Genomic DNA, 27,762 nt, shown 5'->3' with positions numbered 1-27,762 from the left:
GACTCAGGAGGAGTTGCTGTTCCGGTCCAATCTGCCAGCAGATTGCCCTCTCTCTGGAAGAGAGTCAGTCTTTGTTCTGTTTAGGTGTTCAACTGATTGGATGAGGCCCACCCACATTATGGAGGGCAATCCATTGATTAAATGTTAATCTCTTCCCCAAAAACACCTCCAAAGAAACATCCAGAAAAGTGACCAAATATCTGGACACTGGCTCAGCTAAGTTGACACATAACATTAATCATCACTATACCCACTTACCCCAGGCCAAGGCATCCCACTTCCTATGGTGCTATAACCCACTCTCCTCAGAAGAAGCCAGTAGAAGTCTCGGGAGGTAAAATCTGTGATCTCTGACAGATTTGCTTGAGAAGAATCCTTGTGGAGCAAATTCTCATGGACAAAATATATGAGCACCCCTCTGTGCCAGATTCCCATACAGGTCCTGGGGAGACAGGGGAAGACCAGGCAGGGTAGTCTCCCCCAACAGAGCTCAGCATCTAGCTGAGACCACCAGGAGCTCAGCCATTCCTGGCGCTCGGGGGATTCCAGCATGGAACAGGAGCACAGAGGAAGTGACATTGAAGCTGGAATCTGGGGAAGGACTAGAAACCCCCAGGCAAAGGAAAACAGGGGTCCTTCAGGAGAGAAACACGTGCTGAGGGCTCGCAGGAGATCAGGTAGTCAAATCAGAGGATAACATGGGAGAGGTGGAGGCTAGCTCTTGCCCTAAATATTCACTCCCCAAATCCTTCCATAAAACAGAGCCCACGTTTGTTCGGCTCACCTGATTTGCATCTGAAAACGGTGTGAGGAAAAGAGCGTGTGTCTGATGTCAGGGATTCTGATGGACCCAGTGATGTCATCCATAAGGTTAGCAGCATCCTGCCCCAGCAATGACATGGGCACCAGGCTCCATCCCAAATCTCTAGCCGTGCATCTCAGTCCCTCCTCCCTACACATTGTGACACAGGTGCCAATTGGCACCCCATTTCGCACTAGAAGAAACTAAGGCTTGGGGAGGTAAAGTCACTGCCCCCCAGTCACACGGCCTGGGAGCACAGAGCTGAGACCATCGGACCCTGCAGCCAGCTGCACGAACACTCAGTGTATCTCTGATTCCAAAGGATCCAAGACTGGTAGCGAACTGGCATGAACCAGATGCCTCACCCTGGCAGAGAAAGTACCGTTGATCTGTTGATAGACATTCAGAGAGCATCGCTCCCTGGTGCCCACCTCCGTCACGTGACAGCAGGTGGCACAATGCACACCCCAGTACCTGGGAGGTGCCAAGGTACAGGGACTACGTGTCCTTGGGACAGGTCTAGCTTACACCTGTCTTCCTGGTGTCCCACCTAGATAAAGGCTCCCATTTGGGTGATAAGTTATCAGTTCACAGTAGCCCCTGGGAAAGTTGTTCCTGACATTCGGAAAGCCCCGGAAACATATGACGAGAGGCCACCAGGAGGTGGTTGGCATCAAGTACTGAGCTTGGGCGGCCACTGAGGTTGCTGGTCCCAGCGGATCAGCGCTGCTCAAGGCTGCACTTAGAAAGATACTTATTTGCAGAATGGAACAGAACTGGTCAAAGAAGGAACAGCCAGGAAGACCATAGGACAGAGACACCAAGCTGGTGCCTTCCTGGGCTCTTCCAGGACATGCACTGACAGTCACTCCTCCAGGTGTGCTCACCCCGACCACAGCACGAATCATGGCCTCTGGGAGCTTCTGAAGTTATCCGCCATGTTTTCTTAGGCTTACCAACAGGACAATGTGACCTGGCAGAGACCGTCCTGTCTGCAGTGCGGACCAGAAACACTTGGCATGCTTTAAATTAATCATCTTCCAGTATTTGTTTAATGTCAACTTAGGATGGGAAGAAAATTGTTTCCCCACAAATAAAAATGGAGTCGTATTTCATGCAGCAAACAGAACTCTAGTTTCTTTGGAACAGTCTTTCCTCTCCTGGTTCTCCTCTCGGGCATGTAATAGAGAACCAGCACACATCCCTCCGTCGCCAGCAGCAGAGTGACTTGCTAGGGGAGCAGACAAGTCTCTCTGTATTGTTCTCTCTGTAGGTTCTTTCTGTTTAGGAGACATTTAAAGGCTTGCAGCTACGATCTTGGTAAACAGCCCTTTGTTGTGCGTTAGCTGGTTTCAGAATCTGCAATGACCGGCAATGCCCACTCCAGGGCCCCCCAGACGGGCCAGTGGACGCAGCAACTTGCAATGTACATCACAAGATTACGCCCTAGCCCCTACCCTCCAGGACATATGCCCATGCTAGGGAGGAGAAGGTTTTCTTTCTATTTAAGGGTATTACCTATGTAAGTACTTACTTACCTGTTTAAGAGTATTTTGACAAAAGGACACGAATTTCCTTTCCACCAGCTCTGTGAGAATCTACAGGTGGAAATCCAAGTTAACAGGCAGATTTCTGATAAATCCCTATAGGGTTTCAGTGTTCCTCTAAGTCAGTGCCTGGGGAAGCTGCCTGCCTGGACCTGCTTCCTCCAAGAAGTCCTCTCTGATATTCCCTCATCCTCAGGAACCTCAGCTGCTGAAACCCGATCAGTTTTAGCCCTGGGCCTCATTTGCCTACCTGGGTTGGCTGCCTCACAGGTTTCAGCTGGACTCAACGCTGTCTCGAGGACAGTGTCCCCACCTTACACTTGTTTGTGGACCCCATGACACCCAGAACATGCCAGGCAACAAAGTTTGCTTGAATCGATTCTTATTTGTTGACTGATTCTACATTCCTTTAGAGAAAGTCCAGAAACATCTTGAACATACTCTTTAGTTTACACCCAAAGCCCCCCCACCACTCATATACATTTAACGATTTTTTTAATTTAGAGAAAATGTTGGGACTCTTACCTATTCTTAACTATTAACTCAATTCCGTTAACTATTCTCTGTTCTCATCTCTTCTCTATCCTATTCTCTACTACAATTCTCAAGAAATTCCCACCACAGGGCGCCTGGGTGGCTCAGTCGTTAAGCGTCTGCCTTCAGCTCAGGTCATGATCCCGGGGTCGTGGGATTGAGCCCCACATCGGGCTCCCTGCTCTGCGGGAAGCCTGCTTCTCCCTCTCCCACTCCCCCTGCTTGTGTTCCTGCTCTCGCTATGTCTCTCTCTGTCAAATAAATAAAATCTTTAAAAAAAAAAGAAAAGAAATTCCCACCACAGTGTGAGCTAGACATTGTCCAGAAATTAATGTTACATTATCATAACAACTAGCCTGTGGAAAGTTAACAGAATTCTCCTGAGGAATCATTACCAAAAATTGTGCCCACTTGAAGTTTCATCTTCATTAACTCATTCATTCAATAATTATTTATTGCACAACTACAAAGAACCAAGTGTTAGTCTGGACTCTGAGAATACAGTAACAAACACAACAGGAAAAATATCCCATCCACAGGGCAACAACATTCTAGCCAATGGGAAATAATAAACAACGAAGCGAGTAAAATATATTAATTTATTGTAACTAAAGAACAAGGAAGGGTTTGTCCACCCAATCTGCCTCCAATGAAGTCATGGGGCTGATGGGGCGCCATCCCTACCAATCACATCTGCTCCAAGAGAGGGTGCAGTAAAGGCCACAAGACTATCCCCCTTGAGATAGACACCTGAGTGTAAGCCAATACCTTCTCTTCCAGTTACCACGGCTGCGTAACACACAACCCCAAAACCCAGTGATGTAAAACATCCACTTTATGATGCTCACAGGTCCTGTGGTGCAGAACTTGGACAGGGCAAAGCAGGGAGAATTGTCTCTGCTCCATGATTTTGGGGACCTCTGCTGGGAAGATGCAAAGTTGAGAGTGACCTGACAGGTGGGGGCTAGAAGCATCTGGAGGCATCTTGGCTCATGCCTGGCAGATGATGCCCCTGTCAGCTGGGACACCTTCCTTGGCCTCTCCATGTGGCCAAGCACATGGAACTCCCAGCTGCAGTGCCCGGCTAGAGTGTGCAGAGGTGGGGTGAGCCAAGAGTTCCCGGCCATGGGGCCCGCAGACCCCATCCTCAAACAGAGACCTTGCTGGTCCAGGCTTCAGGAAAGGGGCTTCGTAATTTGCAACTGGGTCCCCAAGGCAAAGTCTCTGGGGGTTGCCATGGAGATGAGGCTGCCATCTTGGTTGGGGGAGGCATCACACCCTGGAGGAGATAGCACACTGAGGAAAGGCCAGAGCCTAGGAAAAACAAACTTTAGGGGAAATGAAAGGAGAGGAATTAGCGAACAGAGAGGAACGGAGGGGAAGTGAGTCACTGTGAAACCCTGCAGTTATGTAGTTCTTGGGAACTGAGAGTCGTGAGTGTGGGCATGGAAGTGTCTGTCTATCTGTCAAGCTCTCCTTCCATACATAAGGGTGAAGCCCCCTACTGACACCGGGGCCTGTAGCTCGGCCCCCTAAACCCAACCCCATAAAGTAGAGAGGACTCACCGCCATGGTGCCACAGTCCCATTTTGAGTAATGTCCTGAGCTCAGGTTCTGCCACTTCCATTCTGCAAGTCATGTGACCTCTCCACGATGCTATTTCCTCACCTGAAAAATAGGGAAAATGATTTCTGCTCAGCCTTCCTCGAAGGGAAGTTTTGAGATTCAACTGTTTAATATCTGTGCCCCAAGACCGTGTACGCGCCCTCGGGCAGGGAACCACAAGCTCCCCGTTCCCTGCTGTACTCTGAGCTCGGGCCACAGGGTAAACGTTCAGTAAATATTTGGTGGGTAAATAAATGACAGGGTGATGGTGAACTTGGCCCTGCCCTTTCTGGGAAAGTAAAGCAGGAAAGCGCTTCCTGAACCACTGATTCCCCTGCAGGACGCTGCTCCTCAAAACGTGGCCCAAGGACCAGCAGCAGCAACCCCTGGGAGCTTGTAGAAATGCAGACTCTCAGGCCTACCCCAGAAGCTACCAAGTCTTAATGTCTGGGGTCAGAGCCCAGACTGTGTTTCAACACGCCCTCCATATGATTCCGATGCTTCCCAAAGTTTGAGAAACATTGCTGTTGGACACAGTGGGGAGAGCGAGAGATGGGGTACGAGCTGCCATGGCCCCCTCCCCAGGGCCTCTCCCTCCCGCCTGGCACAGGTGTTCATTCCCCAACCCACCCCACCCCCCCGCCCCTTCCCTGACCTGCCTGGGGCAGGAGGACATGCTACGGATGCTGGCAGAGGGAGGCGGTCTTGTCTTTTTCGGGGGGAGCTGGTCTGCCCCTTGCTGTTTTAACAAAACCTGCAGATAGCATGAGGGGGATCAGGAGATAAGCTTTGCAGGTACGTGAGAACTCTGCAAAGTGGTCCCTTCCCAATCCAGTCAGCTTCTCTGTCCCCTGGCAATGCCCCGTGGGACAGCTGGGAGGCCTCACACCAAGGGTCCCAGGTGCCCCCCCACACACCCCTCTGCTGAGGTCTCTGCCCCCCTCCTCCTGAGGACCTTAAAGTCAGCACGAGCTATTAGGAACAGAGAGAAGAGATGAACCTACAAGATAAAGGCTCCTGATAAGAACTGATGCGATAACCCTTGCACTGTTACACGTTCTCAGAAGGGTGTGATCGGAGGTTCCTAGAAGCAGAAGGTCACACATGCAAAGGGGGAGGGGAGCAGGGATTGAAGGAGGACAGCTGGATCTCCAGCAGGTCAAAGCCAAATGCAACAAGGCCAAGTGACAAAGCCTGCACCTGTCCAGGAAAACCAGCAGCCCGTGTCCAGTTTCCAGGGGATGGCACCTGGAACCAGACGGAGGGCCTCAACTGATGGCTGGCCCTTGGGAAGAGAATGGGGACCTGGCCACACCGATAGGAATCATGGAGTAGGCAGGTGACAAATGCCCTCAGCTCTCTGTGGGGCAGTCAGCCCTGGGTACCTGAGGGAGCTCTGGACAGCACATTCTGGAAGGGTTGTAGAGAACCACTGCTGTCTTTCCCAGAGGTTTACTGTGTTGTCATGAGAGGGACAGAAGGAGGAGGGAGACGTTCAGCCTGGATAAAAGACAATTCCGGGGAAGCTTCAAATACATAAGAGACCTCTGAGTAGAAGAGAGGGCAGCCTGGACTCGTGGGGCCCAGCGAAGGGCAGCCCAGCCGTATGACACCTCCACCCCATTGGGGCCCTGTCCTCACTCCAGCCACAGCCGGCGACATCCCCTTGCCAGCTACCCACCTCCCCTGTCCTTCCACACCCGCAGCTCCCCCTGCTTCCAGTCCTGGCTCGGTGATGGGAGAGCAAGAGTGTGGGTGTGGCATCAGGAAGCCCCAAATCCCAGTCCTGTCCTTGCACCCGTGTCACTCTCCCCTTGTGTCACCCTGAGCCAGAGCACAACCTCTCCCAGCCTCGGATGTCCGTGTCGGGAAAACGGGAATGTTCTCCTCTCACCTGGCACAGGTGCTCGTTCTCCAGCCCACACCCTGCAAGGTGGCATCCCTTCCCTCGCTCCCTCGTTCGGGAAGTGGTGACAAGCCAGGAGCAGCCACCCGTGATATCCCCTGCCCCCGAAACCCCAGGAGAGGCCTGACACCTAGTGACTGCCCGGTTAGTGACGCTGGTGACCCCAGCACCCGTTCCCTGGCCATCTCTGACCTCCACGCTGAGCAGAGGACTGTACGGGTACAGGCCCCCGACATCAGGAGACAGTCACCCCTCTTGCTGCGGCACCCTTGGCAGGATGGAGGACCAATGGCTCGGAGAAGAACACTTGATGCATATCTTCGTGGGCGTGTGGTTTTCTTCAGTCAGCAGATCTCACCTTACATAATAAGTAAGCCGGGTAGTGCTGGTCCGGCAGGCTCTGCCCGCCGTGTGTGGTACACAGAACCACAGGCGGCCCGTGGGGCAACGTGACGCCCAGCACCTCCCAGTGAGGGCACAGACCAGGATCAGCATGAGGAACAGGCAAGCAAGGCAGCTAAGCATCCCAGCTCTGGAACTATAATCCTAGCACCTCAGTGTGTAGCTGTGCGATTTAGGCGAGCACCTTAGCCTTTCTGTGCCTCGATTTCCTCAGCCAGATAACAGGGAGACTTCCTCTTAAGAGTTGTGGCTCTGAGGTCAGACAGCTGATGTGGATCGTGCCTCCCCCACTTATTTGCTGTGTGACCTTTGCAAGTGTCCCAGCCTCTCTGTGCCTCAGTTTCTTTATCTGTGAAATGGGAGTAATATCAACAGCACCTGCCTCACAGCATTGTTATGAGGACCGAATGGGTCTGGAGAGAGAGACAGAGAGAGCCCTTGAAAGAATGCCTGGCCCAGTACTGCTCGCCCCAGTGTTTGAGGCTGGGTTCCGTGCACGAAAGGACTTATATGCAAATAGTCTGTTCAGAAAATGACCCCAGCAAGCACCTGTAAGGGAGTGGGAAAGTGAGGCAGGGACCAGGAAGAAGCCAAAAAAGGGCGCATGAACGACCAGGTTGCCTTCGCAGACAACTGGGGCTCGGTCCTGCTGGGGGCCTCTGCGGAGGGTAGAGAACCCCTCAGCAGCCCTTCCCCACCCCCATGGGCAAGGAGGCTGAGATGGGCAGTAGAATGCAAAGGAGTCCCAGCAGTGACTGTCACATCAGGCTTTTCTGAAAAATTCAGGCATCTCCCCTGGGCCCCTGAACACCACCGATAAACGATACTGACTCACCGAGCTCAGGAGGGAGTGGAGGGTTCAGGGCCAGAATTCACCTGATGTCTCCACACCGATTCAAACAATGTCTATAAAACACCTCCCTTCCTCACACCACCCGGGCAGGGACCTGAGACCGCCCTCCGAAGTATTTTAAGCAGGGCCCACTGGGATACAATCCACTTGGCCTTTGCCAGCATCCCCTCCAGCTGAGGACAGGAGCTCAGGAAGCAGGGAGCGGAAACTGGCCCAGAGCAAGGCAGTCGTGGTACAGCCGTGCAGTCTCCTCCAGCCACCCTGGCAGTGCACATCGGGCTTGGTTCTAAGTGGCAGGCCATTCAGGCCTCCAGGCCGCAGCAGAGAATTTAAGGAACCAAGAGTTGGGGGCTGGGAGAGCTGAGCGAGGAGGGGTCCTAGCTGCTTCTGCAGTGGGGAGCTGAGCTACTGGGAAGGGGCCCTGCAGGGCCTTCCAAGGCCCAGGAACAGGAGGGCATGAGCCTACAGATGGAGCCTCTGAGAAGGGCCCGGAAGGTAGAGGCTGACACGTGATTACTACACAAGGGCGCGACTATTCCTGACTACATGAAGGGACAGTGGGGAAGCCGTACCATCACCTGACCCTCAGGCAGGTGACTTCAACAGGCTGAACTCATGAGGATGTATCTTGGATGCCGTGCCACCAGCCAAGGGGCCAGAGGTATTAAGGGATTCTCAGCCCACACTTCCATCCTCCAGCAACCTTTGCCTGCGTTTTCCTCCTCCTCACCTCCTCCTTGATCAGCACTCCAGACTCCCGGGGCCCAATCTGACCTTCAGTCCTGCTGCAGTGTCAGTAGAGTGACTCAGCAGGTGGGGGCCGTGCTCTGGGTGCTGAGGGCCTGGACGTCTGCCCCGCCTTCTTTCTCTGTCGCCTGAACACCCTTGGACCGCTTCCCAGGCCCTCTCATAACCCCTCAGCTGGAGAAACAGTGGTTTGTCGATGAAGCCAGTGGGACAGTTGGACAGGGGTCCTGGGATCCCTGAGGGCCATCCCCAGGCAGTTCTAAGGAAAGACTTAGGAAGTTAGCAACTTCCAAGACATTCTTTGGTCAGATACATGCTGTGAGCGAAATCAAAACTTCCTCTTGGGTCTCACGCAGAGGAGTGGGGAGAAGGCAGGCTCCTCACACGCTGGGGCAAGGAACTCTGCCTTGGCTGAAAAGAAGGTCAGTGGTGATCTGATCGCTGTTTCCAGAACTGGGGCTGAAGGTCCAGGACACAAAGGTAGTGCATCTTACCAAGGGGTAAGCACCTCAACTTCACGCATGAATGGTGAAAATGCTGAAAAGGGAGAGCTGTAGATGTGATACTTAAGCACAGGACTGGGAGAAGGGAAGGAAAGGGTTACCTTTAACATGTAACTCAAGACAAGAGATTTCCCGATCCCAGGATTCGCCAGGTAGCATAAACTCTGGCAGTTATGAGTACTCCGACAGGACCATTTTCGATACACTAAGCTCGTGCAAAATTACCCATATTACCAATGAGAAGACTGAGGCCCAAAGAGAGCGGGACCCTTGTCCCACAGCAGTGAGTTAGCGGCAAAGTTTCCATGGACCTCTTTCCAATCTTCTCTCCCGGAAATGGGACCCCCACCCCCTTCCCTTCTCCTCCTGCACACTCTTTTTTCACCAGGGCGAAAGAGTTTGCACGAAAGGCCAACGTAGACCTCAAGCTAGAGCTCCCCGGCGAGTAAATGCGCCGAAGCTCTTTGCGCACGCGCCTTGTGAGCCCGGCCGCCTCGGGCCGTCGGCCCCGCCTCTCCGCCCATCACCAACATGGTCTCCCCGGCAACGGCCCGTCCTGCCCCGCGCAGGCACGGCGGCTCCTGACGTCATAGGACCGCGCCGGTCGCTCCAGAGTCGGTGGAGGCTGCACGTGGGTTGAAACTTGAAACTTTCAGGCCCGGCCATGGATACGCCGCTCAGGCGCAGCCGGCGGCTGGAAGGCCTAAACCCTGAATCCCCCGAGACCCCCAGCCCAGTTTTGCGGGCGAGACGGGCCCTTGTGGAGTTCAAGTCGGACCCAGAAGAAACGAGGGAGCCCGAGTCTCCGAGTGCGCGGCAACCCGGCCTGGAGTCCCCCGGCTGTCAGCTGGAGACAAGCCCGGAATCACCTATTCTACGGCAGGGTGCAGGTTTGGGGTCCCCCGGAAGGGAGCCGGAGCCGGGCCCAGGGTCCCACCAGGTTCAGCAAGATCCAGCCGTGGAGTCGGGTGCACTTCCGGAGTCGGGTCCACAACCCCCCGGATTTCAGCCAAAGCCAAGTGGGCAGTCAGCAAAGTTCTCCCAAACCCAAGAAGAACTGGACTCGGAGTTGGCCCTGAGTAAGAAGGAGCTGGCCTCGGGGTCTCCCCGACATCAGCTGCAGCTGGGCCCAGGATCCCCTGAGCCTTACGCGGCTCAGCAAGCGCCGGGTCCGGAGCCCTCGCGACCACTGCAGGAGCCGACAGCCCAGTCACCCGGCTGCCCCCAGGGTCAGCACGAGCCGAGCAAGCCACCTTCGGCCGGGGAGACGGTGAAAAGCGGCCTAGGGGCAAAGAAGCGGACAAGTTCTTCAGCCCAGGCCCCAGCGTCCAAGAAGTTGAAGGAGGGGGAGGAGGTTCCTGTAATCCCTAAGGGAAAGCCCAAATCCGGGCGGGTGTGGAAGGACCGCTCCAAGAAAAGGTGAAGTTGGGGAAAGCTAGGCAGGGGTGTGGTTCTCTGTGGTGTTGGGGCACCAGTGCAGCCCAGAGACAGGCTCAAGGATGGAGAGAGCTCACATTTGGGGGGTCTCACACAAACAGGTAATTATAATCAGGATGTGGTAAAATGCTCTGGGATCCCAGGGAGGGTGAGACCGTGCCCTCAAAGGTTATTTCTGTGATGCTTTCCTCCTCAGAGTACCTGTGTACCTCTCGTAGAGCACCTCATTTGTGTATTCATTCAACAAGCCTTACCTCTGTCTGCCCGCTTTCCAGTGAGGGAAGCAGAAGCAAGTCAACCAGCCCTTACTTGGTAAAAAGCTGTGAGGTCTTCACCAGCTAGTATCTGTTACGGTTATTTGCCCTTGTGTTAAAAAGTATTATGGAGCACTGAGCCTGTAGAACACTGCTAAGCATTTTGGTGAGGACCGGCCAGCGCGAAGGCCTTGCAGACAGAGGGACCAGCGTGCCTCGGGCAGTTAGTCTGCATGCAGCACTGTGAAGCAGCTGGTGTTAGGATTATCCTCACTTTACATATGGGGAACTCAAGGCTGTGCAGAGAAATCAGGGAGTTATCAGACCAGAGGACTTCAGGGGTGAAAGCAGAGAGACCAGTAAGGAGGCCTCGGTTGCAGTAGAACTAAAACACGTTCAGAAGCTGCAGGTAGGTCTTGTGGATAAGGGCCAAAGGGCCACTGAATTGATGTTCGGGGTCTTTGAGGAAGCAGCTTCGGCGGGTGGTGAGCAGAGCCCAGAGACAGTGGACGCAGCACCTGCAGCAGAAGGTGGGACATGGAGGGCGGCGGTGGGCTGGGAAGGCCCGGCTGCAGCCCCCCCCCGCTTCCGTGCTTAGGCCAAATGCCACCTGCACAGTGCCCCTTGGGTGTGCCATCTCCCTCCTCTGAAGGGCAGTGTTTAGTGAGCAGCTGCCATGTGCAGAGCATTGTGCTAAATGCCTCTCCAGCCTTGTCTCAATCCTCCCACCCCCCTTTGGAACAGGAACCATTCTTGTCTCTGTTTAACGTGGGAAGTCGCTGAAACTCCGGCTACTTTGCCCAAGATCACCCAGGTAGTAGGAGGCAGATCCCGGCCTTGAAACCCAGGCCTGTCTGCCTTCAACCTCCAGGTAAAACCGATGCTCTGGAACTGTGTCAGCCCCGTAGCGTAGCCGCCAGGCACATGGGGCGATTTCAGTTTAAGTTGGTTAAAATTTAAAAACTGAAACATTCAGTTCCTCCATCACACCAGCCACATCTCAAGTTGCTCAGCTGCTCAGTGCCTCTCCGGACAGCGTGAATATCGAGCCTTTCCACCAGTACAGACGGTTCTGCTCGGCAGCGCTGCTCTGGACGGAGGCAGCGGTGTGCCCTGTGGCTCTGTGTGTGTCCAGGTCCCCACGGCCTTGTCCCTTTGGGTTTCTCATCGCGGCGCTGGGGAGGAAGTCTGTGCTTAGGACGCCAGGTCTTCAGCAGGAAGTCCTAGGGGAGAGGGCGAGGGAGCAGTCGAGGGCCGTTCTGGGGTCAGAACCAGGCTGAAGATGGACAGGCCTTCAGCCCTGGGGGTCAAGGTCCAGGCTGTGTGTACCAGACTCCTGTGGAACAAGGGGAGAAAATGACCCAGAAGAGCAGTATTGAGGGAAGTGGTCTCTGCCCTGTGCACCGCAGCCTTCAGAAGCTGGGGCGAGCCCGCCGACCTGCAATGACCATTTGGGGCACCATATACTGGAAGTGGATGAAGAAGAACTCTTTCAGAAGTCAAGAAATTGGTGGAGGAGGCAAAAAGGCCACTATGAGAGGATCTGCGAAGGAGAAAAGGCCCACGGGGCAGCCAGCAAGGCTGCAGATAGCTCAAGGAGAAAGACCTACGGAAAAGGGGAGAGTGTGGTTCGTGACCCCCACCCCGTTCTCCTCACCTGCTCAGCAGCACTCACAATCGTACTGGTCTAGCTTCGTCTTGCTCCTTGACATTCCTTTCTTTCCTGGAATATTTTCCCGCATGTCGTAGATAGATCATTCCACCCATATGCAGTATGCTTATCTCTTACCAAGATAGTCCTGTTTCTCCTGGGACTGTAATGTCACTGTCACACTTAGGAAAACAGGACATCGCCCGATATCCTCTCATGCCCACTACGTTTTCACATACCCCCGCGCTGTTCTGAAATGGAATAGGCCGCCCCTGGAGGGAGTGAGCCCTAGCTCCAGAAGCATTAGCACCCAAGCTGAGCTTGCTTGGCGGAAGCAGCAGAACCTTATGGAAAGGCTCTGTGGTCTGGACTCTGGTCACAGGGGTTTCAGTCTTGACAGCTGTTCAGGTACAAGGTGACCTGGTGCTGTTATTTAACCTCTTTGAGCCTTGGTTTGCTCCTCTTTAAAATGGGAAGAACAAGAGTACCATCTCAGGGACATGTAACTAGGGCTTAAGAAATGGCAGCCGGCATGACTGGGGCCCGTTTCTGCAGACCCAGAGGGCTGCTGCCTGGCGAACGGGCAGGGGAGGATGTAATTCTGCCTGGGTTCTGAGGAAGAAGGCCCAGAGCCCAGAGCTGAGGGGGGAGTGGGCATGGGCACCTCCCACGGATGACACGAGCGCCCATTGTCTCCCTTCCAGGTTCTCCCAAATGGTGCAGGACAAGCCCCTGCGCACATCCTGGCAGCGGAAGATGAAGGAACGGCAGGAGAGGAAGCTGGCCAAGGACTTCGCCCGGCACCTAGAGGAGGAGAAGGAGAAACGCCGGCAGGTGAGGGGCCAGCCAGCCAGGCTGAGGCTGGAGCTCAGGGGGCTGAGGTGGTGACTGCTGGAATAGGCCTGGGGGGGGGGGGGCTGCTGGCCCTAGGGAGGCAGGGAGCCTGGCCAGAAGTAGAAGTGCAGTCTGGGACCGCAGGGCGGGGAAGCCCAGTGCAGTGTCCACTTTAGCCCAGGGCTCTATGAGAGACTCAAGGATGGGGAGGAGCCCAGGACGAAGCCCCCCACGGTGGCCCTCACTGCTGATCAAAGCATTTGGTGATATGGGCTTCAGGGTCCTCGCTCAGGTAGGAAAGCTTTATCCCCAGTACTGTTGCCATCATTCTCCAAGAGACAGCTCCCACACATCAGCAAAGTGGATACCCCACACCTTCCTCATGCTCTGCCTGCCCCTCATCCCCAGGCCGGAAATGCCTGCTTAGAGGTCTCCCCCCAACCCCTTCGGGCTCCAGGAAGCCCCAGCAGGCAGCACACGAGAGTATGAGGTCTGTGACCACCCCACCAGGACTGGGGTTATCAGAGGGATGTCACTTGCCTCGTGATCCCAGGGGCACAGGCCCGAGCCTGGCCACCGAGGGAAGGGGCTGGGCCAGGCAATTCAGCCATCTCTCCCCCGTTTTGAGGCACCCCAGTGCTGCTGTGTGCCGAGTCCTTATCTTACTTCCTGTGTGGCCTGGACTACCTCTTGAGCAAGACGGACTTCTTGTCGCCCCCCCGGGAGTGCCCCCAGCCCAGCCCTTCCCCTGACAGGAGCCCAAATCTCACTTCTCCTTTCTCCTCCCCAGGGGCCCAGGCCACCCCTGCTCCCCTAAGTCCTCAAAGCCCGGAGAGGCCCCTGACCATGCAGCGGCCTCAGAGCTGCCATCCCTTCGGGCCCCACCCGGGGCGGCAGTCAGCGTAGCCGGAAGGCACTGGACTCCCCATCCCTGAGACAGACTCCAACTAGATCCATCTTTGAAGTGTTCCCACCGGGCCGGGTACCCCTCCAAGGCCAGTGCATGCATGCATTCATTTATTCCTCAGGACAATCCGGAGTCATCTCTTCACTTTCAATATGGGGCCTTGAGGCACAGAGAGGTTAAGCAACTTGGCCAAGGTCACCCATTTGGAAGCAGCAGAGCCAGGATTTGAACGGGGCCCAGATAGCCTCTTCCCCGTAGCCTCCACCCCTTACCCCCGGCAGCTGATGGGGCGGGGGGCGTGGGGGCCATTGTGTCTTACCTCCCCCCACCCACCATCCCCCTATCTAAGCTGCACGACCAGGTGCCCCCCTTCTCAGCTGCAGTCACTGGCAGGGGCATATCTCCTTGCTGGCAACAATCGAGCTGGGGTGAGAGAGTCTGTCCTCTCCCTGGGAACTCAGCCAGCTTTTACTCCCCTGAGGCCTAAGAGACCAGGGCTGCCCCGGCTCCCAGCCTCAAATCCCCGTCCCCTCTGTGTTCCAGGAGAAGAAACAGCGCCGGGCCGAGAACCTGAAACGCCGCCTGGAGAATGAGCGGAGGGCAGAGGTTGTCCAAGTGGTGAGTGTTGTCTCGCTCGGGGGATCTGAACCGCGGCCAGGCTGGGCGCTATGCTCGAGATGCCTCGGCGCCCCTGCGGGGTGGCCTCCCTTTCCCCGGGGCACAGGGCAGAGACGACAGCCACACTAAGGCCCTCTCCTCACACCACCCCCAGATCCGAAACCCCGCCAAGCTGAAGCGGGCGAAGAAGAAGCAGCTTCGCTCCATTCAGAAGCGGGACACACTGGCGCTGCTGCAAAAGCCACCCCAGGGGCCAGCAGCCAAGATGTGAGCACGGGACAGCCCAGAGGCCTTCTGCGGCCAACCGCTGTGTCAGACTCGCACTCGTCGGGCCACTGGGCCACTGGTCACACGCCTCAGCGGGACGCGGCACTCCAGCGCTGGCGCCACCCCACCCCGCCCCACCCCAGAGGGGCTCTGAGCCTTCGGGGGCTCTCAAGCCCAGAGGGAGCCTGCGGCCTGGCAGAGACTGGAGGAGGGAAGAGGTTCAGCTCCGACCCCCGCCTCCTTCCTCCTCTCTCCTCCTTCATCAAGTGCCTTGCAACCATGAAGGGTAAATTCTCTGGTTCCTTGGGAGCTGACAACCGGAGGGTGACTCTCTAAAATGTGTATTCCGGCTCAAGGTCGTGGGTCCGACCCAGGCCAGGAGGCTGCAGTCAGGAACCAGTCCCCCTCACACCATCCCAAATGCTGCTTGGGGTGTCTCTGTAGCCCACTGGCCCTGTCGCCCGGCCAGCTGAACCCGGCTTCCCCGACTTTTCAACACCGAAAGGTTTCAGGCAGTGAGGTCCGCCCCGCCCCCCAGCTCGCTCTCGCCTGTGCCGGACTCTGCGGAAGCCCCGCGGATCTGATTCACCCATGCCATCCAGTCTGTAACAAATATTTATTGTGTACAGGCACAGTTCTAGGTATTGGGGAATAGAGGCCCCTGCCCACAAGGAGCTTTCGTTCTGTTGGAAAAAAACATAATAAACAGGGAAATGGTACTGTGTTAGACAGTGGGAAGTGCTACGAGTGAAGCCGGGGAGGGTAGCAGGGAGCACGGGGAGCTGTGAAGGTGGACATCGGCTCGGTCAGCTGCGCATCCGTTTGTCTGCTGAGCACGGGCTGTGGGCAAGGCCCGGCACGGTGGCAAACAGTAAGCCGGCCAGCCCGGCCTTCAGGACCCCAGCCAGGAGCGGCACAGGCAGCACTGGACCGAGATTCCACTGTTCCACGCACCAGTTACTGGCCACAGCTCTGCGCCTGGCCCCGGGACAGACCCAAGTGCAGTGGTCTTTGTCTTCTAGCACGTGGCGGGTAGAGACGTGTCAGGGCATGGATGCGCTATCAGGAGGTCCGAGTTAGCCCTGACTGCTACAGATTGGGACAGCCGCCCAGCTGCTGCGTGGTTGGGGGGTGGGCATTGGAAAGATTTGGGGATTACCAGCATTGCCCATAGGGTATTCCATGGTAGAATACCAGGCCCATACAGATGTCGGATCCATGAGGAAATGTCACGTGCTGTGGTCTCGGGCTGCTGTGCACAGTCACATACTAAGAAGACCTTCAGCAGAGATGCCCACTGCACGGGATTAGCCCAGGCTGGCCACGGCACCCCTTGCTCTTTCTACCTTATAAACTCCTTGGTTGGTGCTGGGTCAGTAGGGTAGAGAGGAGGCCTCTTACAGGCAAGACCTTCAGTACCTTGGGTATGTTGCGGGTGGGGGGGGGGGGTGTTCTTTCACTTACTAAACGGTAATTGAACTGCATGGTGCTCAATGGTGAGTATGCAGACCCTATACTTTGGGTAAGTGGATTAATCTCCATGTACCTCAGTTGGATCATGGGTAGAAATTGGAGCTAATAGAACCTGTCCCTCAAGATTGTGGGATCAAGCGTCTAGTTCAATAAACGTTGGCTAGGTGACTACATGAAGAGTTAGACTGGACCAGTACTTCCCAAACCTTTCAGTTTTCTACTCCAAACGCACGTATCACTGGTTTCCTGTAAAAATACCTCCCTCCCTTCCCCTCCCGCCATCTGGTAAAGCTGAGCTCACTCCAGGAAGGTGCATCCCGAGTACCCTAGTTCGAGAAATCTTGTGGTTTTAACCCTGCCTTGGTCCCCATGGGGTCCGCTGACCAGCAGCGCGGACTTCGCCTCCTGGGAGCTTGCTGGAAATGCAGAATTTCGGCGCCCGCCCCTCCCGCCGCCGACGGTTCTGAAGGGAACGGAGTCACGGCAGGCGATTTAAAAGGCAGACGCCGGGTCCCGGCCTGACTCCGCCCCCGGGACGCCCTCGCGCTCGATCGCCGGCCGCCCTCTACCCCGACGTGGTGCTCAGCGCCCGGTTCAGGGGGCCCCTCTCGTCCTGGGACCGGGAGCGGGCCCGCTGCGCGGACGCCGCACGGCCGCCCCGCAGCCAGGCGAGCAGGCGCGCGGGCCCGGACGGGGGCGGCCGGCGGGCGGCGGGGCCCGGGCGGGGGCCGGAGGCGCGGCGGCGGCGGCTGCCCGGGCCGCCCAGCTCGCTGTCGTCCAGCAGCACGCTCTCCAGCACGCTCCGCAGCGAGCGCCGCAGCTTGTGCAGCACGTCGGGGCAGGTGAGCACGTAGAGCAGCGGGTTGACCACGCTGTTGATGAAGGCCAGGCTGGTGACGAAGGGCAGGCCGCGCCACACGAGCGGCCGCAGCGCGGGCTCGGCGTGCGCGCGCGCCTCCAGCAGGCTGAACACGTGGTAGGGCGCCCAGCAGAGCGCGAAGGCCGCCACCACGGCCGCCACCAGGCGCACGAAGCGGCTGGGCCGCCGGCGGCAGCGGTGGTGCAGCTGCACGCTCACGACCGCGTGGCTCGAGGCGATGATGGCCAGCGGCACGACGAAGGCCAGCAGGAACTTGCTGACGGCCAGGGCCGCCTGGCGCGAGTTGCACGTGGCGTCGCGGTCGGGCCCGGGGTTCAGGAGCAGCACGTTGTAGTAGCACATGATGCGGCCGTCGAGCCGCGGGATGGTGTCCCGGAACACGAAGTAGGGCACGGTGTTGAGCACGGCCAGGGCCCAGAGCCCCAGGCAGACCCTGTGGGCCGCGGCCACCGTGCGGTGGTTCTGCGCCCACACGGGCCGCACCACCTGCAGGCAGCGGTCCAGGCTGATGGCGCTGAGCAGGAAGCCGCTGGCAAACATGTTGAGGAAGAAGATGGAGGAGTACAGCTTGCAGAAGGTGGTGCCCAGCTCCCACGAGTGCCCCACGGCCAGGAAGTAAGTGAAGAAGGGCAGGGTGGCGGTGGCCAGCAGGTCCGACAGCGCCAGGTGCAGCACCCAGGTGGTGACCACGGTCTGGCGCATGCGGCAGCCCACCACGAAGAGGATGAGCCCGTTCTCCGCCAGGCCCAGCAGCGAGGCCAGCCCGTGCAGCAGCACCGAGGCGTGGTCCATGTAGCGGATGCTGGAGTTGCTGTGCCTTTGGATGCGGCTCATCTGCTCCAGGATCGGGCAGAGCGGCTTCAGGGTGACGTTGGCCGACATGGTGAGCTCTGCGGTGGAGAGAAGGAGGCGCTGAGGTAGGCTGGGCAGGGGCAGCCGGGGACCCTCCCCAGGAGATCGGAATCTGTCCCGTGAATGGTATGGATGACGCCGAGGGGGATCAGTGAAGTTGAGCAAAGACAGTAAGGTGGGGGGAATAGCATCCCAGCTGCACCCCTGCTCACGGCAACCTTGGGCGAGCCATTTAACCTTCCTGAGCTTGTTTCCTCCTCTGTGACGTGGATGTCAGTCGCAACAGGACCTAGATCCTACAGCTGTTGGCAGTGTTCAATGAGTTTACATATATAAGCATTTAGAGCGGAGCCCGGCGTGCAGGAAGCACTACAGTATCCGTGTTGTGATTATTATTCTGCAGGTCCCCTGGGGTCACATGGAGAAACAGAAACAAGGCCAGGCCATGCAGGACTCCTTTCCCCATTCCCAGGGCACTGGGGCACCTACAAGTTCCCACAACACTGGCAGGTTGGGTGTGTTGACCTTGAACAGTGGAGCCGGCCCCTACTTTGGTAGTTGGAGAGGAAATAAGATAAGAGCAAGGAGAGAGCTGGGCATGAGGAACTACCAGACTGGGGCCCTGGAGGCCCAATGGGGCTGGAGGACTGTTCCCCTGCCCAGGGGGCAGCCGAACCCATCTGCCTGCCCGGGAAAACCCAGCCTGCTTATTTATTTGCTCAGTGATGCACTCATTGAGCAGATAGTCATTGAGCAACTTCTCAGGTAAGGGCTGTGGAAGCCAACCTCTGGCAGATGTGCAGCCAACCTCTGGCAGATGTGCAGCCACCCCAGATGTGCACACCCACAGCCTCATCAAAAGCCCGAGGCCACCTGAAGTGAAGCTGGTTGAGATGGGCGAGGGCTGAGGGGGAGGGGTGGGAGGCTGCCGACAGGAGGTAGGGGACAGGGAGCGGGGCTTGGGGACTCAGATTGTCCTGGGGCCCCCCTGTGCGCCCGAGACCCCGAGAGGCCCTTTACATAGGTGCTCTCTTGCTCAGGACTCGAGAAGAAAGGCGCTAGAATTTCACTCCATCCCATTTTACAGGGGAGGAAACTGAGGCCTTAGCCACGCACGTAACACCGACAAGTGGAGCTGCAACAGTTTAGCGCTCAGCCTGTTCTCTTTCCCACGCCTCTGCTGTAAGCAAGCGTTGATGGAGGAAGAAGGGAGGGAATTGGGGGGGTGGTCCTCAGCACTCACATTTCCAGGGGGAATGCTGTTGGCCAGGGTGAGAAAGTCCACACTGTTCTCCAGGTACCACGGTCCTTTGTGAGGTGCAGCCCCAGGACATCAAACTAGACTTTTCCAAGCAGACGAGCCCTTGGAGCTGGGGATCACAGGGAGGTGGGTGGAGAGCAGTTGGGCCCGTGCTCCCCGGGAATGCCCATGCTTCCCAAGCGTTAGAGTTTGCAGAGCAATTGGACTCACAGTGACCCTGTGAGACCCCATTTTTCAGAAGAGGAAACTGAGGCTCAGAGAAGCATAGCAATGTGCCCAACGTCGCTCAGCTGCAGTGGTGCCGCTGGGACTTCACCCAGCAGACAGATGAGTGCCATCCCCTCTCTGCACTGAAACGTTCCCTGCAGTCCAGCAGCCTCTTGGCCAGGTCCCTTGGGGATGCTCAGAGAGCACAAACCCGCTGTCCCAGGGAACCCATCGGGTTTGGGCTTTCTGGCTGCATGGAGCCGGCACCCAGCCTCCTGGGATTCTCAGGGAGCCCGGCAGCTAGGGTCCTGCTCTGGTGGGGGTTGGGGCAGAGAAGGCAAACTTTTAGGGTCAGTTACCCTAAGACTGCTCCTCTAATCCCCCCCTTCCCCGCGCCCCAGATTGCTTGTGAGTATGGAGAGAGGCTTCTGTGGTTCACCACTGTGCCTGGCTTCTAGTGCCTTCCCTTCTGCGAGCAGCTCGTCCCCTCCAGTCTTTGGTAAACCCACTCCTCTGCCTAGTCGTTAGGAGCCTGTCCCCTGGCGAAACTGTGCCTTCCTTTGTGGGTCCAGAGAGGGCACTGAGGCTGCCCAGCCCCTGGGCTATTGCTCGCTTACCTGGGCACAGAAGGAGCACAGGATTCCTGCGCTGGGGACAGTCAGCTCCGGGTGGCAGCCTGCGGAGGAGGCACCGCACGGGGCAGGCGGAGGCAGGGGAGTGAGGCTGAGGGAGGAAATGGCTATCCGCCCCAGAGTGAGTGTCTGTGTGTGTGTGTGTCTATGTCTGTGTGTGTTCAGGGGTGGGGTTGGGGGAGGCGGGGACAGCCAGAGGGTGAGTTGCCCCAGTGGTATTCTGTAATAGTCGTCTCCATCAGTGAGAAAGGGACAAAATTGCTGGCAGCCCCTGCCCCCCTCCCCTTCCCCCCCCGGAGATTTTGCAGGAGCCCCGGATCCCTGCAAGGGCAGGTGGGGGAATGGGAGCGTGCCTCCGGGGCTGCGTTTGAGGGCGACCGCTGTGTAGGAGAGGTCCACGAGGGAGAGGACATCTCGTGCATGGGTCCACTGTCCTGGGGTGCCCTCTCCTGACCCCATAATCCTCAGGCAGGCAGGGTGCAGGCAGTGGGAAGAGCAGAGGCCAGGCTGTCCCCCTGCAGCCCTGGGGGGGGGGGCAAGTCCTTGCCCCTGGTTTTGCCGTCTGCGAGCCGAGCCTCAGCGCCACACCTTCATTCACAGAGTGCCAGGCACACAGTAGGTGCTCGGAGAAATCAGTCCTTTTCTCTTCCGGGTAGGGACGGGTAGAGACTGCAGGGCAAGGGCTGGGCAGCTTTTATTTAAAATGCGCCCGGAGCCCTGCAACGAGCTAATGGAACTTTATGAGTTTGCATTTAATGGTTCCCCAAGTCTTTGCTGAGCAAGCGTCCTAGGGTCAAACTCAGCATCCTTGCACCTAAGAAGTGCTCAGTAAAACACGTGTAAAAACTCCCATATCAAGGCAAGGGCCCCCCCACCCATGGGACTGACTCTACAGGACTCTTCCATTTAGACACAGGCTCCGTCGCAGGGCCTGGCACTTAATAATCTTGCGGGAAGCCTGCGATCCCGAGTGAAGAATGTCTAAAATACTGTGACCTTGTGATGGGGATAATATTTTTCTCTGCAGCCCAAGATGGCAGATCAGTAAACGACTTGATTATCCAAAATATTAGCGCGGGCAATTCTCCTTTCCTGTAGGTCACGGAGGGCCTGGTCTTCCAAAGACAAGTGCCTGCACCCCTCCCTAAGAAACAGGCAGATGTCTCCTTCCTGCTTTGGGGAAAGTCCCCCCATCCCCACCCACCCCCAGCCCCAACGTGCTGGCCCTTGGCCATCCTCCAAGGGCATGCCGGCAGGGTAGTGTGGTGGGTGAGCTCAGGGACTCTGCGGCTGGATCCAGCACTGCCACTCCCAAGCTATGTGACCTTGGGCAAATAACCTCACAGCAGGAAAGTAGGGATTTTAAGAGGGACTCCTTCTGCACAGCCCCTGGTCAGAGTGCAAGGATTGGTGTGCACAGACTGCTCCTGGGGCTAAGAAAGAATCCCCCCTTCCCTCCTGTAGACACATTTTGACAGGGGAGCATCAGGCTTGAGCCCCCTCCCTCGGGACCTCAGGCCTCCCTTGCCTCCTCCAGGAGGTACCCTTGTGCAGTGAACATCCTGCACAACCTCTCACGGCGGCCCTGCTAAGGGGCTTCTTACCTGAAACCCTGCCTCCTCAGACCTTTCCCCCAACCCCTGTTTCCAATCCTGTAATCACAGTGGTGGCTCCTCCCAACCCTCCCTGAGGACAATTTATGAAAAGTTGCTAAAACAAACAAAAAAGTAGTCCAGATGGGCAGGGCCCTAAGATTTTCTAAAGAAGAAGACAGTGACGTTTGTTCTTGCGGGAGGATGGCGGGGGGGGAGGGGCCTCGACTGTCCTCCCACAGTGGAGACGGACCTCTCGGCACGTATTCCCCAGTGCCACAGTCCCTCGGCCCCTAGGCGTGGGACGCTGGGGCTGGTGGGGGGGAGGCAAGAGCGTCAGGAGCCAGGAGCCAGGAGCCAGCGTCTGCCCCTCGGAGAGAGCCTTGGAGCAGACAGGAACAGAGGGAGCCTTAAGGGGGCTCGCTGGCTGGAAGCAGAGGGCAGGAGCCTCCAGTGACCAGGCGTCAAGAGCTCAGGCCAAGTTTAGAAATTAGAGGACCCTTAGGGGAGCCCTCCCCAGGGTCGGGCTGGGATCTTCAGGAGGAGGATGCCAAGACTGCCAATGGGCCTTCACGGAGGGGAGAGTCCGGGGGAGGGTGACCGGGGCCTTTGGGAAGGGCCTAAAACCATACAGACCAGCGACTCTCAGCTGAGTGCACATCGGGACCTCCCAGGGGGGCTGGTCACACCCAGGCTGCTGGGCCTCTCCCCCAGCGGGTCTAGGGTTCAGCCTGGGCATTTGCATTTCCATCAGGTTCCCTGGCAGATCCCCGTGCTGCTGGTTCTGGGGGCACAGAGGACGCTGACCCACTGGAAAGGAGAGTTGGGGTCCTTGGGCCTGGGGTGCTCGGAGGAGGGGGCAGCAGCTCTACCTGGAAGAGAGTGCTTAGCTGAGGGGCTTCCCCCAAGGCCTCCCCTCCCTGCTGTGGGGGTCCGAGGAGAGAGTGAGCCCAGCGCTCGGCTCAGAGCCGGGCGCCGAGTGACAATGCAAAAACCAGCTGCCTGTTACTTAGTGCGCTGCGTTTGCATGTCAACCTCTTCCTTCTCAGGGACTCTGCGCTGTTATTCTTAGTGCGCTGCGTTTGCATGTCAACCTCTTCCTGACTCCAGACGTTGCACTTGCCTTTTCCAGTCGCATATTTGCCGAAAACCTTATTTTGGAAGCCCATGAAGGCCCTACCATAAGAGGGCACAGGATCCCACAGAATCCCAGGAGCGTCAAGCCCCCTGCTCCAGAGTCGAAGTAGGTTCATCACTTGTTGCCCTCCGCAGTGATGCTGACATGGACGTCAGCGAGGTGTGCCTTGCCAGACAGAACGTGCGGGAGCCAGGGAAGGGAGAGAGCCTTGCTCACGGCTGGCGGTGCCTCAGGGGCCCACCTGCAGGGTTTAGAGATTAAGGAGCCTCAGGCCCAGGGAAGCTGGTGTCCCTACCTGAAGAGTGGGGATGTGGCTGCCCACAGGGACTCTTCAGCCTGGCTTCTCTGAGCACTGGGATGAATCCCTGGGGGGGGGGGGGGGGCCCATCTTCAGCCCAGCCCTGCCCGCCTGTCCAGGGACCCCCCGCCCGCACCCCCCGGGCACAGGCCCGGTCCCTAAAGCACAAGCTTCTCTGTGGCCTGAAACTCGCTGTCACAGCCAGCAAGAGCAGAAGTCGGGTCCATCTCTGCGTCAACCTCAGCTACCCCAGGCAGGAAGACAAATTGGAGCCTAGCAGACCACCGCTGGGTCTCTGTGGCCTGTGGGAGCTATGCAGACCTCACTCGGATCCAGCGCACCGCCCGTGAGTGCCTGTACCTTTCCCCATGTCCCCAGCTTCCCCATCCTCTTCACCTACCCCAGTGCCTTTGCATGGCTACTACCTGGAATGCCCTTGCCCCTCGCCTGCCCATCCTGCAGCCCCACTTTCCCAGACCCTGAGTGTCTTGGGCTCCCAAGAAGATGTTTAGCACATCACCTGTGTTTAACCAACGGTCCAGGGAGTGGGCCCCAAGGGAAAGTGTCCTCCAGCTTCTCCCCAGTTTCTCCCCAGTTTTCTCCCTCTGCTCCTGCCTTAGGAAATAGGTTTCTGTTTTTCCTTTCTGACCTTTTTACAGAAGTTAATCAAAGAGGAAGTGAGACGCACAGCAGGAAGCAGGGAGGACCTGCCCTAAAATCCACCAACCTCCTTACTCAGGAGGTCCTGGCGATGCCCACAAGCAGCAGAGAGGCAATGTGACAGGACCTTGTCTTTCCAGCCTGGAGAGGCCCCGTCCTCCCATGGCACCCTCCTTCTGTCCCTGACCCCCATGAGCAGGTGAGACAGGGCGGAGAACTCACTTAGTGAGCCCTTCAGGCTCACAGCACCCCAGCTAGGTTGATCTTGTTCTTAATTCCATTCTATAGATTAAGAAATTTGAAACCCCATTTTATTTTTTTTTAAGATTTTATTTATTTATTTGTCAGAGAGAGAGAGAGCAGCAGGCAGAGGGAGAAGCAGGCTCCCCGCTGAGCAGGGAGCTAGATGTGAGACTCGATCCCAGGACCCTGGGATCATGACCTGAGCTGAAGGCAGACGCTTAACCGTCTGAGCCACCCAGGTGTCCCAGAAGCCCCATTTTAAAAAGATAAAAAAGAAATTTAAAAGGTTAGAGATGAACAAACAGGTTTAGAAAGAGGTGAAGTGGGAAGCCAAGACCCCAAGTCAGGTCACTCTGATTTGACCCTCTTTCCTCAGAAGTGAAAACAATCCGTGGCTTTTATTGCTCTTGTGTCCAAGCGATGCAGACTCTCTCCATGCCGTCTGTGGGTCCCCTTATTTATCTTCACAGCAAGCCTACAAGTTAGGCACTGTTACTGGCCCCATTATACAGATGAGAAAATCGAGTCAGTGAGTGGGTAAGTGATTTTTCTAAGGTCTCTGGTGGTGGGGTGGGGGAGCCGGCGTCCTTTCCAGGCTGGTGCCTGTGGGATTTTGCAAGAACTGGAATCATAACCAAGGGCTCAGGGCTCCGCCTCTCAAGCCAGTTTAGCACAACTTTTCTCAAGGCCATCCTTCTGCCCTTAGCCATGAGGAAGTTCCCTTGCTCTTTTCCTGCCTGTCCAGGGCCTTGGGAAGACACCCTGCCGTCATGCATATGGACCTCTCTGTGTATCTCATTCCGTCCCACCATCATCATGCCCATCCCTGCTTTACAGAGGGGAGAGGTCCTTTCGCCTGAGCAGCAAGTGCAGGATAGAACCCAGGCTCTCAGCTCCTCCGGCCGGGGCTCTCTCCGCCATCTGAACGGTCCCCCCTTCCCCTCGGGGACAGCTCTCTGTTACAGTAGGAGGCAAACACATGTGGAGGGAATGATGGAACAGGGAAACCACCACCCCTGGGTGAAGGTTTGCTGAGGGGGAGCAGGACAGTCGCATACAGGAGTCTCCAAGGGTCTCCCCATCAAGGACTTCCCGTGTCCGAAGAGAAACAGTAACTTAGCAGCAGACTGGGCTCTTCCTGCCTGGGATGGGCTGAATGGTGCCCCCCATTCGTATGCAGGAGCCCGAACCCCCAGCACCACCAAATGCGGCTGTATCTGGAGGCAGGGCCTTTAAGGGGTGATTACGTTACAGTGAGCCTGTAAGGATGGGCTCTCATCCAAGCTGACCGGTGTCCTTACAAGAAGAGAAAACATGGACCCACAGAGCCAGGGGAGATGTGCACACAGAGGAAAGACCACGTGAGGACACAGGGAGAAGGTGGCCATCTCAAGCCAAGGAGAGCAGCCGCAGAAGAAACCAAACCTGCTGACACCTTGACCTTGGACTTCCAGCCTCCAGAGCTGTGAGAAAATAAATGTCTATGGTTGAAGCCACCTGTGTGGCCATGCTGTTTTCTCACAGCAGCCCTAGCAAATTAATGCACCTGCCAAAAGGGCATCACCTGAATCGAATCAAGAAGAAACACCAGGTCAACCCGCGTGAGGACCATTCTGTCAAGTTACCGGCCTCTACTCCTCAAAACATCAAGGGTACGAGGAACAAAGACCGATAGAGGGACGGTCCCAGGCTGGAGGAGCTCAAGAAGCCTGCTCTTGGTCTCACACTGGATCCCGGTCTAGGAAAAAAACACTTTTCTCCTTTGCTGTAAAAGTCACGATTAGGACTGTTGGTAAATTGAATAAGGTTTGTAAATTGGGCATTTGTGTTATACCAATGTTGATTTCCTGGTTTTGATCATTTTACTTGTATTTTAGGAAGTACACAGTGCAGAATTCGGGGGTAAAAGGAGAACCATCTGCATGCGGCTCTCAAATGTTATGGAAGAGAGTGTGGATGTGGGCGTCTGTGTACATAGGGAGAGCAAAAGAGCAAAAACAAATGTAATTGAACAAAATTCAATTGAGTACATTTTAAACATCCTACTGGCTTTATGAATCAGGCAGCGTCCTGCAGATAGGAAGGCGCTCAGAGGAGCTATCCAGAAAGACTTAATAGGTAGAAGGAAGCGAGAACAAGGAACTTCTACAAGTAACAATGGGGGTTGGTTCATTGCAAGGTCACTTTCCTTTAGGGGATGGAAAGGGTCTGTTGGTCAGATTATTGGCTAAGGCTAATCAGGCCATTCCTTTTTTTTTTTTTTTTTTTTTGGCTGGCTTAAGATTCCATTTCTGGGAGAGCCAAAACTGTAATTAAGTCTTGGTTTGATGACATGGGGCTTAGCATAAATGATGCTATTTTGGGGCCTGTTGCCTTGTTTTTAACAACAGTTAATATGTGAGAGATCTGGGTGAAGGGTGTAGGGAAATTCTTTTCGCTAAGTCTAAAATTATTTCAAAAGAAAAAGTTTAAAACCCACCTCACCAGCCCTTACCCCTCCAGGGACCCCAGTCGGCCTGAAATCCCCTGTTTGCAGCCCTATGCCTTTATCACCCCAAATTCCCTCTGCCTCAACACGATACCCCCACCCCTACCCTCTGTGCCCCCCATGCTTCCGCCACCCCCACCCTGGCCCCATGCCTTAACTTGCCCTGCACCCAGGGAGACCCTCCAAGCTCCCCCCACCTACGCTCTAGTCATGGTGAAGTTCAAGCGCTAAATCATTACCACGTGGGACTTGTCACAGCCATTCTTTGTCACTGTGCGTCTTTCTGTCCACCCTGCGAGCATTCTCCCCAGTTCACTAGCAGGGAAATGAATCCCAGAAAGCGAAGTGTCCCGGCCACGGCTAGAAAGAGAAGAGGTAGGGGTTGGGTTGGAGCCAGACTCTTGACTGAGCTACATGCCACCCAGCTGCGACGGCTGACACTCAGCGGCGTTCGCTGGCGGAGCTGGACCCTGCCAGGCCTCCCCCACAGGAGGCCGGCGGTAACGAGGCCTTGGGTGAGGCCTTGGGGCTGCCTGGCCCATGGGAAGCACTGCTGCCTATGAGTAACAGGGCACCTCTCCGCCGTTGTCATAGCAGCAGCCCGCCTGCAGACAGGCTTCCTCTCAAGGGCATCCTTCTGCCCTTGGTATGACTTTATTTCTCAGAACGGTTCCAGATTTAGCACAGAGGTCCCATGGGCCCTGCACCCAGTGTCCCGTAGGGTGACCCTCTCACATTCCGGCAGTAGGTTTATTACAGTTAATGAACCCCTGTTGATCCACTGTTACGAACCTAAGTCCGTTTCCTTAGCTTTTACCTCCAGTCCTTGTTCTGCTCCAGGGTCCCATCCGGGAGGCCACGGTCCATTTCTTGTCCGTTCTTGTGATTTGTCACTGGTGACAGCCATGGCCCCGTTAATCACCCTGATCGTCAGGAGGGCCCCGTGAGGGGCTTCCAGTCTGTCTGCTGGCCTGTCACCCCATCTGTCTGCCCGCTCTCAGGGCAGGGGCAGCATCTCGACCTCTGGGGTCTGCTTAGCGCCCCCTCCCCCGAAAGCCCTGTTACCTAACCAGGCCCGCTGCCCACCCCCCATGGCCCCTGCAGCTTCTGGTGGCCCCAAGGCCCCGGTGCAGGCAGGAGGCCCTGGAGAGCCGGCCTGGATAGGGAGGGG

At 56.5% G+C, this 27,762-nt stretch overlaps 2 protein-coding genes and 1 long non-coding RNA gene across 4 annotated transcripts; 1 reads left to right on the top strand and 2 right to left on the bottom strand.

Moving 5' to 3' along the window:
- Positions 1-3,463: 3,463 nt before the first annotated feature.
- On the bottom strand, positions 3,464-4,719 carry LOC118547264 (uncharacterized). The gene is made up of 2 exons (XR_004923025.2): positions 4,450-4,719; positions 3,464-4,211 (listed from the first exon to the last, which is right to left on the bottom strand). It is a non-coding gene; the product is annotated as an uncharacterized LOC118547264 (long non-coding RNA).
- Positions 4,720-9,495: 4,776 nt separating this feature from the next.
- CCDC86 (coiled-coil domain containing 86) lies at positions 9,496-15,594 on the top strand. Its single transcript, XM_036110631.2, has 4 exons — positions 9,496-10,318; positions 12,946-13,075; positions 14,526-14,600; positions 14,755-15,594. Exons 1-4 carry the CDS (start codon positions 9,564-9,566, stop codon positions 14,869-14,871), a joined length of 1,077 nt encoding a protein of 358 aa, XP_035966524.2. The 5' UTR covers positions 9,496-9,563; the 3' UTR covers positions 14,872-15,594.
- PTGDR2 (prostaglandin D2 receptor 2) lies at positions 15,470-20,297 on the bottom strand. Of its 2 annotated transcripts, XM_036110630.2 has the most exons (3): positions 20,158-20,297; positions 19,316-19,442; positions 15,470-18,110 (listed from the first exon to the last, which is right to left on the bottom strand). In XM_036110630.2, the coding sequence occupies exon 3, from the start codon at positions 18,100-18,102 to the stop codon at positions 16,906-16,908; it is 1,197 nt and encodes a 398-aa protein (XP_035966523.2). In that variant the 5' UTR covers positions 18,103-18,110; positions 19,316-19,442; positions 20,158-20,297; the 3' UTR covers positions 15,470-16,905. The 2 variants fall into 2 exon arrangements, with proteins under 2 accessions (XP_035966523.2, XP_077914074.1); XM_078057948.1 differs by lacking the exon at positions 19,316-19,442.
- Positions 20,298-27,762: the final 7,465 nt, after the last annotated feature.

The sequence above is a fragment of the Halichoerus grypus genome, chromosome 11 (genome assembly GCF_964656455.1).
Source record: "Halichoerus grypus chromosome 11, mHalGry1.hap1.1, whole genome shotgun sequence".
In the NCBI taxonomy this organism is placed as follows: domain Eukaryota; kingdom Metazoa; phylum Chordata; class Mammalia; order Carnivora; family Phocidae; genus Halichoerus; species Halichoerus grypus.
Note: the sequence above shows the minus strand (reverse complement) of the source record. Positions and strands in the feature narration are given on the sequence as shown.